Raw genomic sequence first — 20,066 nt, forward strand, 5'->3', positions numbered from 1 at the left:
CAGCTTCTCCGCGCTGCGTGGCTGGTCACGTGGCCAACTAGGTGACTAACCTCGTGATCACCCATGGTGCCGCGCCGCCGGCAGCTGCTCCGCACCACATGACAGGGTGGCAGCACAGCCACGGCGTGGCAGCACCGCCACGCTGAAGGCTCGAAATGCTACCGTAATGTAGCTATCGCTACAAAACCTGTATACTTAAGCAAGCTGCATTACACTGGTTCTACATAGTCTGTGTTGTTGGCCGAGACCAGTGCTTTCATCTTGCAGTGATTACTGATGAATTCACATTAACTCTCACAAACAGGTTAACGATGGAGCCAACCTGACCCTGGTTCCCAAGCAGTCGTCCATGTACAACCTTTCCATCATGTCCGAGAAGATGGAGAAGTCTCATAAATATGGTCAGTATGCTGTGCACTTCCTTCTAGTTTCCTCTTGCTTTGAAGCTGAAGAGGTAGCTGTTTTTGTGAATACCTCGATGCTAACAGGAAAACATTTAGCAATGTTATCTCTGGATATGGACACACACATACACCTGATGGGAAACTGTGCATAAATTTATCGAGAGGTGCCCTTATGCAGGCTGTGGTCAATGAAGGTTGGGAAAAGCAGTGCTAAGTAGTACGTAGCTAACTAAGCAAAGATTTGCTTGGTTTCTTAGCTGGCGTGCTTCCACTCCATGCAGAGACCCTGAACTTCTCTTTGAAAACAAGCCCACCGCTCAGCCGGGCAACTTCTCCGTTGAATCATGATCCAGAGACCGGCTACAAATATTGGCACTTGGTGAGCTTAATTCCTTCTCTTACAGTGTTCCTTTCCTTGCCATGTCCACCCGACTACAGTCACCGACCGATTTTTCGGACTCGAAGGGACCTGAAAAATGGTCCGAATAATCGAACAGTTCGAAAAATCCGTGAAGTACAAAAAAGTCACTTTATTGAGATGAAATCGGCTTAAAAATGTCACTGATTTTACCTTGCGGCAAATTTCTTTTGGTGGCGACAGCAAGGTCACGGCGTTTAGTTGAATAATTCCCACGCTTCTTTAACGGACCCAGCAGCACCGGCGGGGCCATGTTGTCCACAACTCCAGTGTGCACCACACTGCTCATCAACCACACGCAAAGACAAGGCACTTTCCGTTCAAAGCGGTGGAACCGCTGGATGCAATCATAAAACGGCGAACAGATGTAACTTCGTGAAGACTGAGCGCCACTCTGTTGACGCGGTTGGAGAAACCCGAGTGACTCGGCGAATAGCGAACATATATGAGATCGGCCGCGGTGGCTCAGTGGTTAGGGCACTCGGCTACTGATCTGGAGTTCCCGGGTTCGAACCCGACCACGGTGGCCGTGTTTCGATGGAGGCGGAACGCAAAGGCGCCCGTGTGCTGTGCGATGTCAGTGCAAGATAAAGATCCGCAGGTGGCCAAAATTATTCTGGGGCCCTCCACTGCGGCACCTCTTCCTTTCTTCTTTCAGTCCCTCCTTTATCCCTTGCCTTAATGCGCGGGTCAGGTGTCCACGGAGACGTGAGATAGCTACTGTGCAATTTTCTTCCCCCAACAACCGATTTTCAACGTATGGGACAAGGCATAACTGCCCGTGACAATGTGAGCGACAAAAGCAAGTTGACGGCGATGACAATCCGACTGCCACCTCGAAGTGCCAGAGATCGCAGGGACCTCTGCTGGCAAAAATGAGGTACCGAAAGTATGTCAAGCGAATCCAACTGCAGCGTAAATCCACCTCAATTCAAGATGGCGCCTTCTGCGCTGGTGAAAAGCCAATAAGATGGCCGATTTTGGTCGCAGATGACTGAAATTAGTCCGAAAAATAGAAATTTTGGACTTTTAAAGTCCGAAATATCCGTCGCGAATATGTATGCTCTTTTATGGGGTGACTGACGGTGCCTCATCGAGGTTCGAAATATCCTACAAATCCGAATTATTGGAGTCCGAATTACCCGTCGGCTACTGTATATCCGTTCTTTCTCCGTGCAGGTGAAGCACCATGATGGTGAGAACAAGGAAGGGGAGCGTGGAAACAAGATGGTCTCTGAGATCTACCTCACAAGGCTACTTGCAACAAAGGTAATACTGGCGAGAGTGTATGCATTGTAAATATCTCACAGGGGCTACACCTTGTGATTTGTTCGGTATACAACACCCCTAAAATTCCACCTGGACTTTTAATTGCGATGTTTTATTTTATTTGATAGCTTTTTTTAATACCTTTGCTGCTCAACAGCCATCAGCCAAACCACAAAAAGCCCAACAATCTTCATTTGCCAAGAACGAAAATTTGTATGAAGCAGTTTTCAGTGTTCCTTTTTGGCAAGCAAAGGTGTATCGGTGTGGTACTGCTGCTGTGACCCATTTTTCTGGCAACAGCTGATGATGCTCGTATGTTTGGCGATCTTCAGGGCACGCTGCAGAAGTTTGTGGACGACCTGTTTGAGACGATCTTCAGCACAGCCCACCGTGGCAGTGCCTTACCACTGGCCATCAAGTACATGTTCGACTTCCTGGATGACCAGGCCCTGCAACATGGCATCACCGACCCAGAGGTGGTGCACACGTGGAAGTCCAACAGGTTGGTTATCTCCTGTTACGTGCACAAGAGTATCATGCATCTCTGCTCGTAAACACCAGGTATACAAACATCGCAGGGTTTATGAACTGTAACAGAAGGCCTGTCACTTTGAAATACGGTCAGTATTGTGTTGGATGGGAACACCGGTGTTAACGTTGTGGTGTATTATGTACATGAGGTTTAAGTCCCAAAACGACCATAGGCTATGAGGGACGCCGTAGTGAAGGGCTCCAGATTAATATAGACCACCTGGGGTTCTTAAAGCGTGTTGACATTGCACAGCACACGAGCGATTTTGTACTTCAACTCCATTGAAATGCAGCCACTGAGCCACAGTGGCGGGTGTTAAGAGTGTTAAGGTCTTTTATGAGGCGTTTCATTTTTATTCTGTACAGACATTTAATGAAAGGGCTCTAATACTAGTTTCACAGCTCAAGGGTTGTCTGGCCAGGCAGTTATGTTGTTCAGGTGTTTTTGTAAATGTAGCTCGATAATTACCTGGTATGTCTAATTGACTAATATGTTTAACTTATTTTTAGCTCCTCATTTTAGGACAAATCCATACTTAATATAATGAAACATAAAGTAGTAGTGAAAGATGTTAAAGATTCACATTTATTGTTTGTGTAGATGGAAAAGCTTTTCAAGCAGTAAACTTGGTCCATTTCAACAGTTTGCGAGAAAAATAACTGCAGGATTTTAATTACACGGCACACCCATGCAGCCTATGCAGTGGATGTGAGAGAGGCACCTAGTCACTGTTTTTTCAATACAAATTCATCAATGATGTTGATTTCACAGCCTGATGTCTGCATGTGTGACAATTGTGAAGAAGCTAGCTGAGATTAAGTTTATGGCCCACGTCATGAGATTGGTAATCTCACAGAGGTTCAGTGTTGAATTTAAAAACTTACTTTTGTCCTTAGAAAATGTGATGTCGAGTCTTGCAATGTTCAACTATTTATTTTTCACTATGCATTATGGTCTGCTATTTTTGTGAGCAGTCTTTTATAATGCGAAAGCAGTAGATGGTTATGTTGCTCCAGCAAAACCTTCTCTGCACGATTATGTCATCCCATAAAGGTAAATGTGAAAAGGTTTGACTGTGTTAGTGCATGATGAGTTCTTGCCGTGGGAAAAATTTGGTTGATTAATTGTAATTAGTTAATTAATTAAACATAAATATTACACTTTGTCTATGTCGCGGCAGCAAAACCTTCTCCGCGCGATTTTGTCGTTCTATAAAGGTAAATTTGGAAAAGCTTGGTCCTGTTACATAGTGCGTGACGAGATCTTGCTGTGGGAAAAATTTGGTTGATTAATTTTCATTAGGGAATTAACTAAACGTGAAAATTACACTTTGACGTCACAATCCGTGTCAGCAAAATTTCTCTGCGCGATTATATATTTCTGTGAAGATAAATGTGCAAAACTTTGATTGTGTTTGATAGTGCGTGATGAGATCTTGCTGTGGGAAAAATTTGGTTGATAAATTATAATTACTTGGTTAATTAAACGTGAGAATTACACTTGGACGTCACAATAGCCATGGACGTTGACATAGCACCTGGATGCCAAAACTAAAATTTTAAAAAGTAATTAAATTAAAAAATGAAAAATAAAAATAAATAGAATGCGTACTGGTGTTGTGGAAAAACCCACGTTCTAGAAAGTTCTATGCTTTTCCATTCCTCCATGTAAGCAGAACTAAGTACCCTCGTAATTGTTTTTTAATTGCTGGATCTGATTAGTATTTGAATTTCATGTGGTGTATAAAATGCTTCCTTTCATTTCTGTAATCATACTCATTATATATTTTGCTGCTTTATGCCAAGTATGGTATCCTTTATGTGTGCTTTCTGCTCATGAGTGGCGTTAATTTCCAGGTGTGTACATATTGTTTGTTTACTCAGTTTTTAAGTTTAATCAAGATGATATTTTTTTACCATAAACTTATTAACCCTGTATTGTGTTGCCTCGGCTGATCAACAGTTCCGTTTTCTATTTACTGTATACAGGAGGTACATGGTTGCAGACTATAGCACCTCCTCATGTGCATATTTTTTGCAGCTCTTTTACTGCAATGAAGTAAACTCGAAACCTGTCTTTTGCCATATTGCAGCCTTCCCCTGCGATTCTGGGTGAACCTCATCAAGAACCCCAACTTTGTGTTCGACATAGTGAAGTCCAACATAGTTGACTCTTGCCTGTCAGTGGTGGCACAGACATTTATGGATGCCTGCTCGACATCCGACCACCGCCTGGGCAAGGACTCCCCCAGCAGCAAGCTGCTCTATGCCAAGGACATTCCCATATACAAGGACTGGGTTGAAAGGTACTCACACACTCTCCTTTAATGAGTTTGTCCAATTACTATCTTCTTACATAGACACGCAGCAAGTCATGCACGAAACACTTGTGGCCATCCACATTTTGGAAGTGCTGCTACCTTGTACTTTTTCTTCTTTACAGTGTTTTCTCATGTGTCGTTTCCAGCCTTTTTTTTTTTTCTCTCAAAAATGTTTATCATATTATAGTCCTGCAATCCTAAGCGTTGATGTATATACAAGGGTTGTACTGAAAGTAATGCAAAATTTGACTTAACTTCTTTATTACCTGATATGCATATACAGTGAAACCTCGTTGACGCGTTCCCGGTTCATGCGGTTTCCCGGTTCGTACGGTCAAAATTGCAGGCATTAAAAATCTCCTATAGAGTTACACTATATATTCCCTGGTTAATACGTTCCCGGAAAGCACGATTTCCCAGCTACTACATTTAAAATTCCGACAAATTGTGGTAGTATAATACGTTTATTGACAAGCCGCAAATGTGCAAACATACAAGTGGGCCGATCGAGAGGGCGCGCGACATGTTTTTTGTGAGTCGCCCGTCATGGTGGCTTTTCTGCGGTGCCTCGATACGACAAGGCGAAGCACCATTATTAAAATTTAAACAAAAAATTAAAACGATGGGCTAGCATTCGCGACGGCCTTCTGCGGGGACTCGATATAAAGAGGAGAAACGCTGAGGTGAGAAACGCGGGCAATTTTAATAACAGAGGCCTTCGGATGAACCAGGCATTTCTTCCGGTCCCTTGAACTCCGAATGATGTTTAATAGTCATGTTATTTTTTTGTTGCCAGTCTTGTCATTTTAGGGATATTGTTTTCCATGACCTCATTATAGTTTGGATACTGTTATGCTGTCTAATCAAGTAGTATACATTTCTGTGCACATTATTTTTTTATATATGGTACTGAGGCAGTCTAGTTTTGTTTATATTAGTTGCAAAGACCATACACTATTTTGAAAAAAAAAAAAAAAATAAGGGCAACAATGTTTGCTTGCTCATCGTTTTCTGAATTTTTTTTTTGTACTGAACAGATATTCGATATTCAATTCGATATTCGAAGCCATTTTTTCTTCATATTCGTATTTGATTCGTATTCAGAAATTTCAATATTCGCACACCTCTAGTGTGTGCGTGTGTGTGCGCGCGCGCAGGTCGAATTATCCGATTTTTCCGAATTAAGGGGGGGGGGTCACTGTAGTACATTAAAGGAGAGAAATTGCGATGACATTCCATAAATTTTGCTTGGATGTAAATTAAACTTTGCTATTGCCTTGTGCATAAATGCTGCTTTTACCAAGGATGACATGGTATTAGCACATTTTTGTGCATTAGATCCATGATCGCATTTAAAAATAGGTACTTATGACTTTCATTTGTGCCCTGATAAAGGTTACAAAGAGTCATGAATGCTTTATTAAATAAGAAAAGCTTGCTGAAGTACGTGTTAACATTTTGAGGCTTTTCGAGGCACTTGCATGATAGAATTTATTGTGCTCGTAGTCATTCAACAGACCGAGCGTGCTGGCATACTTATGTACGAATGTGTATTTTGTTTCTGATGTCCATTATGTGGTCTTTCTTCTCTTTTTTCTTTTTCTCTTGCAATTACAGGTATTACCAAGACATTAAGGTGATGCCTGCCATCAGTGATCAAGACATGAATGCCATGCTTGCAGAAGAGTCTAGGGTACGTTGAATTCCACACTGCTGACATTTTTATTCCTTCATTCTCGCAAAGCAGATGAAATCTCAAGTGCCTTCTCTACTTTGTGCTTTATATTGCAGCTTCATGCACACGAGTTCAACACAAATGTTGCTCTGCACGAGTTGTACAAGTATGCCTACAAGTACACAGATCAAGTAAGTGGTTTGTGTTGCGATTTTGCTGAGACCGTCACTGCTCATTGCTTGGCAGAACAAGTATTGAGCGAGATCAAGGAGTGCAGGAAGCTGTGTTGAAGTATTAAGGTGAAAGTTCATTGTAGCAGGCTGAAAGAATGCTGAAATTGCTCTTCTCATCTGTACATATAAACAACATGAATTTTGTTTGTTTTAGTACATTCATTGCTCTATTGTAGATTTTTGTTATGCCAAGTTAAACTATACATGCTAGCCTTAACTTCTAAGTGGGATGGACAGCATGATACATGCAAACTTTGCAAAAAGTGCAACCGTGTCAACCTAGAGCATTCACATCTGATGTGACTTTGAGGCATGTGTTCGCACTTGCATAGTGCAGCAAGACTACCTAGTGGAAGCGATTTTTACATATACAATCCACTCCTGTTAATTCTAACTCGACAGGGACTGACTATTTGTTTGAATTATAGGGAGCATTTCTGATTTTTAATACACTTTATGGCGCCTTATGGTAATACACTTTATAGCACCTAATTTTTGGGTGCATTTTCTCTTCTTTGTAATGATGCTTAAGGCATTAGTATGTATGAATTAGCACGTGATATTCGCCTATGACCGCTAAATTATGTATAATCGAATTTCTCTCTCATACTGTTTAGGTTTCAACAGCCGAACGATGGCTGTGACATCAAAGTTGCGAGGCATGAAAAAAACTGCGACATAATCACTGCTTTGTCATTTTAACTCGCTAAAATGTTAAAGCCAGCCTTCCTCAAGAGCCGCATTGACATAAAATGAAGAAACATCCATTATATTCAGCTCTCTCATGCCTCACATGACTATGCGGAACTTTGACGTCATAGACCTTTTGGCACCAAAACCGAAACGGCATGACAGAAAAATTCCATGATATAAATTATTTAGCAGTAACAGGTGAGTACTATGCGACGATCCGTTGTATATAGTAATGTCTTGCGCATCGCTGCAAGCAAGACAACATGCCACTAAAATATTAGGTGTCTACAGTCCTTTACTGCATCATATTGGTGCCATGTTGTTTGGATTGCCATATTTGAAATTCGCTTTTTGCTTTTAGTACTTGCAGAGATGAAAGGCTTTCATTGTCTCAATATTGAATATAATCCTACGTGAGAAAGGGAATGTACAAAAGTATTTGATGCTGGCAGGAATTATATATGATAGAGGCCCGTGCCGTGGAAGTACGGTGCATAATGGTGTTTGCTCCTGGCACTGCCCATACAAGTTGATTAAATTTAAGGACACCTGCTACTTGAAAGCTTTCTTCCGGTGCTCTCTTAATGATCCAACTGCCTTTTTCTTTCTGTGTGGTCACAGCTGCTGCAGACATTAGAGGAAGACGAATTCTCCCAGAAGAACAAGCTGGCTCGCAAGCTGAGCCAGGTTAACGCCATAATGAACGGGGAGTCGGAAGCATGACGGTTGCACTGGCACTCGGTGGACGTGTGACGCCAACAAGGACCTTGACGACGACGACCGCTTCTCTCCATGCGGTGCACGCACGCGTGCTGCGCGCTCGCAACATGGCTGCCGTGTGCCTGCCCTAGCAAGGCGGCCACCTGCGGCGCTGATTTTTGGTTCTCTCCCGGCCCCTCCTCTGGCGAGCGTCTGGAGACTGTGTGTGCGTGTGTGTCAACCCTCCACTGAATGCCACGCAACGTTGTTGCCCCACCTCCCTGTTCTGCAGTTCCCTCTCTCCCCTGCTCCCTCTGCATCTTGCCCCCTCTCCACCCAAGGGCCACAACACGCGAGCAGTCCTCTTCCAGTGACATCATCCATTCCCCGTTGTGGTTCCTGTGCAGGACAACATGTGCGCGTGTGTTCCCCCATTGTGTTTGGAGAGATAAGTGACATTCACCAGCTGCTGTTAGAGGAAGTGGCAGCCCTGATGACTCAACTCACCTTACCACGGTGGAGCTGCCTTCAAGTCATGGGACAGATTTACTGATTGACCAGGAGAATATCCTCCCTTTGTTTTTGTTTTATTTTGGGGCTCCACACACAGGAATTTCTCTCTCTCTCTCTCTCTCCATCATTGCAAGGTCAAATGTTTCTCTAGCGGAACCAAACAAAACAAACATTTTGCTCTGAAATCCGCTAGCAAAGCATGCAAGTGACCTACCAAGTCAAATAGACAAGTGTGTTCTCACTATGGAGGGGCTGCTTTGAAGGACCCATTGGGATTCACCAGTAATCTTAATGCAGCGGAATAACATGTTCAGCTGGACAGGCATATTGCTTTACACCCATGTGCATTGGTGAGCACAAGAACTTTTGTTCTAATGTTAAGAGGTGAAAGATGTTGACATTTCAAACATCATGCTTGCCCTTTCTTGCGTCAGTTTTAGTTCAGTTTTAGTTTGTTTAAAACGATTCTCGCATTGCGGGATGACATCACCATTGCGCAAGGTATGGAAACAAAAGATCATTGTTGGTTTTTCCATCTCTCTTGGAATTGCAAACATTCGGGATGAAGTGGGATTTGATTTCCAGGTGGTTTGTGAATTTTGTACTTAGCATTAAAGAGGTGTGCAGCACCAGGGTTCAGCAGCTACCATTCAGTCGAGAAGGCTTAATTCATTGGGAATTTCAGAAGCAACTTAATGCCTGTTCAAGCATAGCAACTGTTTTTAAATGCCTATGTACTGCTGTTCCGGTGAGTTGAAGAAGTGTGAATGCAGCAAAGTTGAGGCAGTATCAGTTCCAAGGTGTAAATGTTGTCCAACAAATTGTGGTTGTTTTAACTGCCTAGACTGTTACTTGCATTCTTCCAGAGACATACTCATTTTCTTAAAAGCTATTGTGCACAATAATGTTTACCAATGTGAACTGTGTGGTCAGGACTGCATTTCTTTCTTCTTCTGAAAAGTTGGCTGAGAAGAGGAAGGGTGTTTTTTCTGAGTTAGCATTGACAGTTTCCACACTGCTTCATATTTGCTGAGAGGCACAAGGTGAAAGGTCGCCCATAGCTAGAGCGGTGTCAGCTTTTGGTTTCATTACTTGCTTGTCACAGCTTATCATGGTGAGTGTTAATTAATCCTTTCTTGTTACTTAATTTTACCATCTGTGTTCTTCAAGAAATGATGGCCGTTTAAATATTGGGATAGAGATAGCAGTTTCTGCACTAGTTTTTGCTTGTAAACCCTGCAGACTAGTTAGAACGTTATGGTTTATAATGTTAGTATTTTTGCTATAATGAGACGTGTTGGGCTCTGTTATCTTTTAATATGTTCTGGAAAAAAAAAAATTCCTTGGCAGTGCCAGATAGCCATCCTTTTAATGTGTGCTTGCTATATTATAAATGGGACTGTTTGGTCGTGGTTTCTTGCGGTGCAGTTATTTTAATGCCACCTACTGATATATTTAGTTCAGATCATTCAGGTTTAAACATGAAGTATTTTTCTTCATCATGTGATCTTTTTGGTGTGACACCTTTTGTGTTTTTTACCACATATATTCGGACTTATGAACTTCTTAAAGAAATTAACATTTGATACTAATGATGAGTTTACTTCGCTGCATCTGAGTAGCCTTGTGTCCCAGAGAATCGCTGTGGAGCAGTGTATGGAAGAGGAAACTTGTTTCAGACTTTTCTGTGTGTAAAGTGTGTCTTGAGTACCCCAAACATTGCTGTGGATATGATGTCTGTTAGGCCTACATATCAGCACCTGAAAGGCTCAGCCAATCTCTTATCGCTAATGGACCTTGCCTTTTAAGGCCAATTTGTGACTGGGTGCGTGACGAGGGAACGGAGGAGCTCATGGAAGAGGAGAGGACTGCTTCAAGACTGTGTTCTCAAAACTGTGTCAACCAGTGCAGTGCGGTCTCTGAAGATAAAATTGAGTGTTACATATGTGTGAGTGAAGAATGCGACGGAAGCGGGACTTTACTGTGTGCTCTGCTCACTAGGGAAAAAAAAAATCGTGCAAAGGTGCTGGTAAAAAAAAAAAGAAAGCTCCTCTTGCCTGCTTCTTGGCAAAAAAGGAAAGCCAGAGACTGGCCTAAAGCAAAAAAAAATGATATCTCACCTGCACTCTTAAGGCTGGAGTGTGCTATTGAATTGCGGCACTCGAGAACTGCTTATAGAAATGTGAATCCCAAAACTTTCTTTATTGCATTTCCTGAGTTTGCTATTTGTTGAAGTGATAGCTGCCTCAGAACTGGCAATTTTGTTCTTAAGCAAAAAAAAAAAGGTAAGTATGGGGCTGAAGAAAGGCTTGTCACTCATGAGCATTCTATGATTTCTTTAACTCGAGTTATCCTGCCATGTTCTTAATTTTTTTTTAGTCTTTTCATGTTGTTTTTAGTTCAGTTAAGTCTTGCTTTGGCAGTCGTTTGCTAGTCATGCAAGGGCTGTTGCATCAAGAAAGTGTTCAGATGATTTTAGTCTCTTTTAGTTCATAGGAGTGTCTGTATTCTTTCTGTTCGACATGCATGCCTGAAGTTACGAAGTGAGCCGGCATGGTCTTTTTCTGTGAACTTGAAAGGCGTCTCGTTTTAATTATGACAAAATCCTGTGCAGTATCCTATTTTCTGTGTATAGGTAACCTTAATAAGCATGTGAGCTAAAACTGTATAGAGCCTTTGTTTCAATGGCTTTCAGCCTGTAATGCATAATGCGGGCAGCTTGCAGGACAGCTGCTTCGCACATGTTACACAAGTGAGTTGCCTTTCATCAAGCTAGATTAAGCGTAATAACAGCAGCAGTCTACTCTTTTGTGTTCACGGTCATAATGCTTTCACTCCCCATCAGCGCAGATGGCACCAGTACCCATTGTTCAATCAAAAACATCAACTTAGCCATGTGCCAAGATGTACTGCTTAAATGACTGTCACTGAAGGCATTCTCAACTGTCCCTCTTCGTTCAGAGAGGTCGGGATGCCTGCCTCCATGCGACACTTGTAAATGCCTCATTTGTCCAGCCCTCTGCGGTGCTTTGCTTTCTTTTTGGCAAGTCACCCTGTAACTTTGTCACGATGGTGTTTGTACATCTTCCAAAGCAACCCCCATAAGTATCTCGAAGCTGCTGCACTACCTAGGCAGGCACTCACAGGAGCCAACAGGGCACGAAGCGGCTGCGTTTTGCAAGCCTTGCTTTTGTACATAGCCACCACTTGCACCCGTTTCCAATTGTGTCGTTTATGAATCTATGTGGCGTGTGTGTGTGTGCATGCGTGTGTGTATTTTGCGGACCTCTGGAAATACATTTCAGCCGCCGAGAATATGTGAAAAAAAAGTTATGTTGCACTCTCTCCTACTACGTTCTATGTGAGTGTGCATGTGAGAGAATGTGTATTCATTGTGTGACATGCGCGAGTGACCAGTCACACTTGTAAACAAAAAAAAAGGACTTGTGTGCTAAGGCTAAGGTGTGAAAACAAAGCAACCAGACTTTTGTACAAGAAACTCACTTTGTAACATATTTATAGCATACATATTTTTATTATGGTATTGGTTTAGAGAATTCACTATCTTGCTCAAGTGATTTCTTTCATTAAAACAGTGTATGAAAAAACTGTATTGTTTACTGTTGTTCCTCATCTGCATTATCATTAAAGCACAAGCCATTGACAGAATTTCATTCACCTTTCTGGTTTGCATGTTCTGTTTGCATGCCTGCAGGCAGTAATAAAGAAAAACGGCTGCCACTGCTCTCCCTTAACTGCTTTTAAATACAGCTATCCTTTAACTTAAAGAACTTCAAAACGCAGGCACTAAATAATGGGAATGACTATACATCACCAAGGGTAGCTTGGTAGAAACAAAGCAAGAAACGAATACAAGGCATGCATTTATTTTAAGAAAACAAGTTTCAGTGACTGATGACAGTACCTATTTGGCTTCTCTGGCATCGGTTGCAGTGGCATCGTGATCACTGCGCACACAATGATACACGAATGCTTCCTTGGCGCCTAGGTTTTAGGCGCATAGTTGCGATGTCCGAAAATGGTGCTCCCAACACGAACATTCGTGCTTCCCATCCGGATAGCTTCTTCGAAGTCTGCAGACATTCCCATACTAAGCTCGACGTCTGATACATTGAGCCCCAATTCATTGCATACTTGCTCCCTACATTTCGCTAAGCACAGGAAGTCTGGGTTAGGTCCAGTGTTATCGTGCTCGGCCATTCCAATAGTCATCAGACCAGCAAATTTTAGGCTGGGGCACTCCTTCGTTAGGAACTTGACAAGTTGACTAGCATCTCTCGGTTCTATGCCGTTCTTTTGCTCTTCGCCGCTTGTGTTCACTTGAACCATGACGTTCAGAGGCGGGCGGCCGCTCGATGTCCAAACATTGTTGAGGGCGTCGGCAATTTTTTGCGACTCTAGCGTCTCCACCATAAACAAATTAGGTATCTTCGGTAGCTTGGTCACTTTGTTGCTCTGCAGGCGGCCGATGAAGTGCCATTTGATCTGCGGGCAATCGCGCCGTATTTCGGGGCTGTTTGCTTTGTCCAAAAGCTCCTGGATGTAGTTCTCGCCGAAGTTTCTCTGCCCTTCGTTGTAGGCCGCGATCACGAGTTCTTTGGGCTTCGTTTTGCTAACGGCTACGAGGCGAGGACTCGGGCCGGGCAAGCCTGCCGAAGCCGCTGCGATCTTCTCGCGCACAAGTTTCAGAGCTCTGGCAACGTCCACTTCACTCATAATCATCCGCATACGTGCACGAATTCAACACAAATCTCATCCACTTGCAGAACGCACTAGCACGCAAGACAGTAGTGACCGCAGGAAAGTACTAAAGATAACCTAGCTTACAGCAACAGCCTCGCGACAGCTGCAATCGCCGTAATCGCCCGTCCACCCCGCCAGCACACAGCACCAGCGCCTCCTATACATAACATAAGTCTAGGTGGTGTTGCCTATGGACCTCCTTCACCCCGCGACGTCACGAAGATGCGGTGGCGCTGATGTTAGCAGCGACTTTCGCATGGTAGGCAAAACAGGTTCCGCTTACCCGTGCCTACCGCAGCTGCCGCAGTTACCGGCGGCTGCTTCTAGCCTGTGCACTGCAGAAGCAGCATGTATTGACCAGCTGCGTCACTGCTGGATCCGCGTAGTAGCATAAAAAATATTAAATTAGCCTCGATAGGTTTCTCGCGCATAAATGCCGCATTCAGAAACTGGTTAACAGGCATTGGCTGTCTGGCGCGAAGTCTGGGAGTCGATAGGCACTGCCACTCAATGCACTTAATAGCATGCAAGTTACTGCGTTCATTCACCTGAACTTCAGGATAGTAGGCTGATAATTGCCCAAGGAAAAAAAAAGACATATGCAGCTGCACACGTACCTACTTATCACCTTGAGCCGGAGTGCACGGGGCGCCGACAGGTTCACTCGCCCCCAAGGAATGCGTTTTTTTGTTAATAGCACACCATGTATTAATGGCGCGTTTTATGACGTTTAATAATTACTTGAAACTGTTTCTTGATATGACGACGTAATTATTTCATTCGAGTAGAAAGAAGTCTGGTAAGTTGTGTCAATCTTGCGCGGTCGCGTTGGTGTGCTTAGAATAGCGTACCTTAAGTGTGCTAAACGCCATATGCTTTTTCATTGCATCATGCATGTGTCATGTTTCATGAGGTAGTACATGATCGCGAAGCTTGTTTGGAAAGAAGCAGCCGCAGGCGTGCTATTAACAGGCACGCGACGAGATTGAGAGGGGACGCGGCAATGAAAAGTGTTTTCGTTATTCATGCATGCGATATGTAACTAAACTTGGTGCAAATATGAAATTCCTACGCTAGTTTCAGTAATTCCTTTTATTTCTAGCTATACCTGGAGCAGTTCTGGGTAGTTATAATTAACACCGTCGTCAAGTCCCCCCAAGGTCTCAAATAATTGAGTAGATAGTGCGCAGTTTTTTTATGCCAGCATGTACATAAAGCCCTGTTCTGTACGATGACGCGATTAGCTCTTTTTCTATATGACAGTACTTATGCATGCATAGTTACATGAAAGCGTTTCTTACTAGAAATAACTAACACAGTACTGCACGTGTAGGGAAAAAAATCGAGAGATTTATTACGCTCCTCAACGTCTCAGGAATAGTTTGCGACAAATGGAATCACTTGATTTCCATGCGAATTACGAAGGTGAGTGATCCAGTCGCAGAAAATGTGAGGGGTCACAAAACGAACCTTAAAGTTTATTCCCTCGTTTATGGCATCTTCGCTTTCGCTTTGGTCAAAGAAATGCGGCACTGAAATCAAAGAAATTACCTCACAATTTTTGACGACCACACTTCTAGAAAGCGTAATTTATAAATTTGTACTCAATATTTTAATTTTTCGTCACGAAACTAGACTTGAGGGCTAGGAAAGAAAATAATTTTAGAAATCAAAAATTTTCACCATATCGACCAGCTTAACAAGAGGACAAGTAGGCCTGGCTGGTGCGTAGTCATGCGGCTAAAAACAGCGCTAAGCGAGACAGGAGATCAGGGACACGACGCTGTCCCCACTTTCGCACAGCGCGACACGTACGTATGTCAGCAGACGATGAGCGCATGTCTGCTCCGACGAAACAAGGCCAGCGCTTCCCCTCACTATTGTCCTAGTGCAGAGTGCAAAACTAGTGCAGTGACACTAGTGCAGAGTGTCAAAACTTGTTTTATTCAATGCCTAGCGCATAAATAAACGGCAGGAACGCTTTCTACATGTTTACTACTAACCATATATACAATAGAGTGGCAAACTATTTCTCTTTATAGGCCGCCCGTGGCCAACGCGAGCTCGTGTACTTCAACAAATTACTAAGTTGGAAGTATCGACCATTGCTATGATTCGCAGAAACTGGAAACGCGCCTACAAGCCTTGAAAACCCGCGCTCAACGCCTATCCGCGACGCCACTCCCCGACCTTTTGCCTACCACGAGCTCGCTAGCGACTGCAGCGCCACCTCGTTTGTTTACAAGGGAGGCACTGACATGGATGGATGGATGGATGGATGGATACGGCTGAACCCTTTAAATCGGGCGGTGGCTCAAGCCACCTAGCCATGTCTTGTGAAATTTTACTCCTGTCTTGCTTTTAGCCACCAATCGTATAACCTTCGCTTGGTTACTTCTACCCGCTTAAAATCTACTTTCTCTTCACTATCCTTAAACCCCAATGTCTTGGGTAAATCAGCCCCGCGACAAGATGGCCGATTTTGGCCCACAGGCACGGAGGAAGACTATTTAAAAGTGGAAAATCCGCTGTTTGTGGCGTCCAGGAAAGGTCACAAGCCCGCGGAGCCACTCTCGTGCTGGCGGCCTGGAAAGAAATTACCACCGTTTCAGTTGCCAAGGCAACCGGTCGAGCGTGTTGCTCCCGTTCGGCCGCGTGCGCCTGACTTCTATTGAGGGCACTCTCGCGCGCTTCTTTACCGCTGGTAGCCCGAAGAGCAACTGGTGTCCGCTTCAGCCATTTGAGCACAGTAAAAAATAAAACGCATTCTTTTCCATGGCCTCTATAAGATGATCTGTAGCTTCTGGTTGTACGCAGGGCTTTTGTTTGACACCCGCGCGATGACTTTGATTGGATGGTATCGTTCGATAAGCGCTGCTGACATTCGTCGAAGGCAAACATGCCTTCACGTTCGTCGAGTATGTGACCACGCTAAGTTTTATTTGCTGGAGGAGAATGCGGGCGTCGTACGCCGCAGCGTTTATGACTACGCGTCAGCTGAGAAGGCAACAAGCGGCTACAACTTCTCACCTTCTCCTTGCAACCCTTGTAACCGCTTTTTCAATTTCTAACAAAACACCTGCGTCCCATCTTAGTCTAGCAAATTCCGAAGGAGGCCGCACTGCGCGTAGCAGCGCTGTTAGTATATTACGGCCCTCGAACAGACACCGACAATACCGCCCCTGTTGCTGTTTGACTTAAGGGCGCAGAAATACAACGTCACGGCGTGCCCGCTGAAGCAAACACCAGTGTCGTCTGCTTGTCTGCTTTGAGCACGCGCCGCCGGAGAGCGCGCCGGAGCCGCCTGCCCTGTCATTTTTGAGGCAGCTAAAAGCATTGTATCCCAATCTTTTTTTTCCCCTAATTTCTCATTCATTATCTGGATCTGATAAAATTACTCAGTCAGAAAAAATGTACTGTCACGTAGTGATGGGTCGTCCACACACCTGTCTAGGCCGCTCAAACAGTGCGCTATGTTGCCTATTTATGACAGTCACTGATTTGGAATGTGCATGCACAACAAGGTCTTGTTTCAAGCCCTGGGGCTTATGCACATTATTCTGGAATTGCCTGTTTTCCCGAAGTAAGGAAAGTGTTAAGTTCTGGTAAGTCATGTTCTGACTCGCAATGGAAAGCCTGAGATTAAATCATCTAGAGTTCTTTGGGACGTGCTGCCATTACTTACATCATAACACACAAGCGTTTTTGCATTTAGACGGAAGCAAGCATGCAGGCGGGAAACTCGGCACTGGAAGCCGAACGTATGTGCTCACGTAAATTTTCAGGATTCACAAAAAGGCTCACGTACCTCCGCAGCAGCATGGAGTCTGCATGTGCTGTGTGGCTTGTGCAGTGCACATCTCATTTTTAGGCTTCCCGTTCAAGCCACGATAGCCACCATGGCTACGATAAAACATACGGTTAATGTCTTCAGTGTCCCGGAACACCCGGAAACAATTGTCAGAATGTGTGCATTATAGGATAACAACGTCAGTTAAGAAAAATGAGAAAATAGCTGAACAGTGCCACAACCAGATAAATGATGCGAACCGTCCGTAGAAAACTGGCACTACAGAATTGAAATTACGATTATAATTAAACCAGGGAGAAGTAAACAAAACATTTATGATATGTTTATGAACAAAACATCTGCAATGGTACCTCTGTACGATCGGGACAACTTTGAATTTCAGTCAGTGCAGGGGTAGGAGTTATAGCTATATGGAAAGGGACCGGGGCTCGTTTTTTTTTCAGTTTTTTGTTATGAAGAGTGCATTAACGGGACGAGCATTTGATAGCGGCCGAGGAAGAAAAACTCGATGCTGTGTTCTGGATGCAGAGAGGACTGTAATTGGTACATTAATTTGTAGCTGTGCTACTGGTAGTCATGAAAACAGAATCAGAGAAAGAAAAAGACACCAGACGCAGTGCGTGTAATGAGCATGCATTAGTAAGACGCACTGAAGACCAAAGGGAAACACTGTAATACATTTCTATTCCTTGCTTCTGTGTACACTGCCGCTCTCCCTCGCAAATACAATAGCTCCAAATCAGCAAAAAAAAAATGACGCGCATCTAGCTCTGAAATACTTCCGTCTTTGCGCCGTCAGTGTGTTCCGGCGTGGTCTAGTGGCTAGGATACCTGGCTCTCACCCAGGAGGCCCGAGTTCGATTCCCGGCGTCGGAATATATTGTGGTCTCATGGTGTAACGGTTAGCACTCTGGACTCTGAATCCAGCGATCCGAGTTCAAATCTCGGTGAGACCTAATTTTTTTTTCTTTCCATTAAAACGAAATATGCATGTCAATGAATATAGAAATTCGATTAGATGGAGAAAAAACCAGCGGGCCCCATGTCTTTTTTTTTTCCTTGTTAAGGTCTATACAACAGTTAAAAAGAAAACCTTTACAAAGAACGCTTCGGACATTTTCTCCCTTATTATTCTCCCATCGCCTTCCATTTTCGTTCGCTGGTCTTTCTCCTGGCCATTTATTTGTCTGCGACCTTCGACGGACCTCATTCACGCGACGGATCACGGCGGGCTCTGTAAAACGGTTCATGCCGTAAAAACAATATATATATATATATATATATATATATATATATATATATATATATATATATATATATATATATATATATATATATATATATATATATATATATATATATATATATATATATATATATATATATATATATATATATATATATATATATATATATATATATATATATATATATATTGTCAAGGCGTTTATTTGAAGCACAGGTCGGTTGGTCTTGGTTGACCGGCGACACGACGGGCACACTCACAGGCGTCGTTCGAAAAACCCAGCTGCACTTCGTCTGCTTCTTCGTTGTCCCGCTTGAACTCGTCCGCTTCTTCGCTGCGCTGCGCCTGTCGGTCCCATTACAATTACTCTCCCTCCGAAAAAGGAGCCATCCTGGCGACTTACGGAGAGGAGAGGATGGGCGGGTCATAGTAAGGCTTGAGGCGCTCAACGTGCACAGTTTCGCGCCCCCGGCGACGGTGGTCCGAAGAGGGAACGAGCGGCTCAACGATATAAGTCACCGGAGAAGTTTGGTGGACAACCCGGTAAGGTCCGTGAAAGCGAGACAGTAGTTTCGTGGCGAGGCCGAGAGTGGAGGAAGGCACCCAGAGCCAAACGAGGGCGCCAGATGGGTATGACGCTGGAGGGTCCGGGGAATCCCGACGGTGCTTCTGATCCCATTGTTGCTGTGTGGTGAAAGAGCGGGCAAGTTGCCGGCATTCTTCGGCATACAGGTGAGCTTCGGAGAGTAAGGTGGTCTCGGAAGGGTCAGGGTGATAAGGAAGGATGGTGTCCATGGTGGATGTAGGCTCCCGGCCATACAAGAGGAAGAAAGGAGAAAACCCCGTTGTTGTCTGAGTAGCTGTGTTATACGCGTACGTGACGAACGGGAGCACTTGATCCAACACCCTCTAAATACTTTCTTCAGGCCTCTCCAGGCCCTCCTTTCCACACGCGCTACGTCACGCCAAGTGTCCGGTCAGGCTGCTCACCAAGCGCGGCTCCGCTCCGCTCGGTTGTCTCCCTCGATGTGCTCGCGCTTGCCCGGGCAAGCACAGACACGAACGCAGTCTTGCAGTGAGCGTCTAGCTGCTGCTTGAGTCTTTCAGCCTGGCGTTGGGTGCATTTCCGTTCGCTCCTCGCACGGCTGTGTCTGTTTCGTGTGGCCGTTTCTTGTGTGGCGTGCGTACCTGTGCTAGCGCACGAATGGGAAACTGATTGCCTGCCGTGTAGCGAGTGCAACTTCGTGAAACATGGGCCGGTGCTGTGTTCCCGGGTGCCGCGGGAACTACCAGAATGGTCCCAAAGTACGTGTTTATTGCTTCCCAAGAGACGAAGTACGAAGAAAAGCCTGGTTGCGAGCCATTCCACGGAAGGATTTCACACCTACAGAGCATTCGAGGGTAAGACTCTGAAATATTGCTTAATAGGCGCTGGTAATTATCTTAGTTGTGAGCTGTCGCTCCCGGAAAGGCATGCTGTCTTTGTAGG

General features: G+C 44.2%; 2 protein-coding genes and 2 non-coding genes across 7 annotated transcripts in view; 3 read left to right on the top strand and 1 right to left on the bottom strand.

Annotated features, from left to right (window-relative positions):
- Positions 1–12,425, top strand: part of PlexA (plexin A) — a 320,585-nt gene extending 308,160 nt beyond the window's left edge. For all 4 annotated transcript variants that reach the window (XM_077631663.1, XM_077631664.1, XM_077631665.1 and 1 more), the window contains 8 exons: positions 305–401; positions 686–783; positions 2,002–2,091; positions 2,424–2,593; positions 4,716–4,928; positions 6,561–6,636; positions 6,735–6,809; positions 8,166–12,425. In XM_077631663.1, coding sequence (XP_077487789.1) covers positions 305–401; positions 686–783; positions 2,002–2,091; positions 2,424–2,593; positions 4,716–4,928; positions 6,561–6,636; positions 6,735–6,809; positions 8,166–8,267 — 921 coding nt within the window. In that variant the 3' untranslated portion in view covers positions 8,268–12,425. The remainder of the gene's footprint in view (positions 1–304; positions 402–685; positions 784–2,001; positions 2,092–2,423; positions 2,594–4,715; positions 4,929–6,560; positions 6,637–6,734; positions 6,810–8,165) is intronic.
- A 202-nt stretch (positions 12,426–12,627) lies between these two features.
- Positions 12,628–13,653, bottom strand: LOC144098794 (pyridoxal phosphate homeostasis protein). The gene has a single exon (XM_077631666.1). The coding sequence runs from the start codon at positions 13,503–13,505 to the stop codon at positions 12,762–12,764; it is 744 nt and encodes a 247-aa protein (XP_077487792.1). The 5' UTR covers positions 13,506–13,653; the 3' UTR covers positions 12,628–12,761.
- Positions 13,654–18,135: 4,482 nt separating this feature from the next.
- On the top strand, positions 18,136–18,207 carry TRNAE-CUC (transfer RNA glutamic acid (anticodon CUC)). The gene has a single exon. It is a non-coding gene; the product is annotated as a tRNA-Glu (tRNA).
- Positions 18,208–18,215: 8 nt separating this feature from the next.
- On the top strand, positions 18,216–18,287 carry TRNAQ-CUG (transfer RNA glutamine (anticodon CUG)). The gene has a single exon. It is a non-coding gene; the product is annotated as a tRNA-Gln (tRNA).
- The last annotated feature ends 1,779 nt before the right edge of the window (positions 18,288–20,066 follow it).

The sequence above is a fragment of the Amblyomma americanum genome, chromosome 7 (genome assembly GCF_052857255.1).
Source record: "Amblyomma americanum isolate KBUSLIRL-KWMA chromosome 7, ASM5285725v1, whole genome shotgun sequence".
In the NCBI taxonomy this organism is placed as follows: Eukaryota; Metazoa; Arthropoda; class Arachnida; order Ixodida; family Ixodidae; genus Amblyomma; species Amblyomma americanum.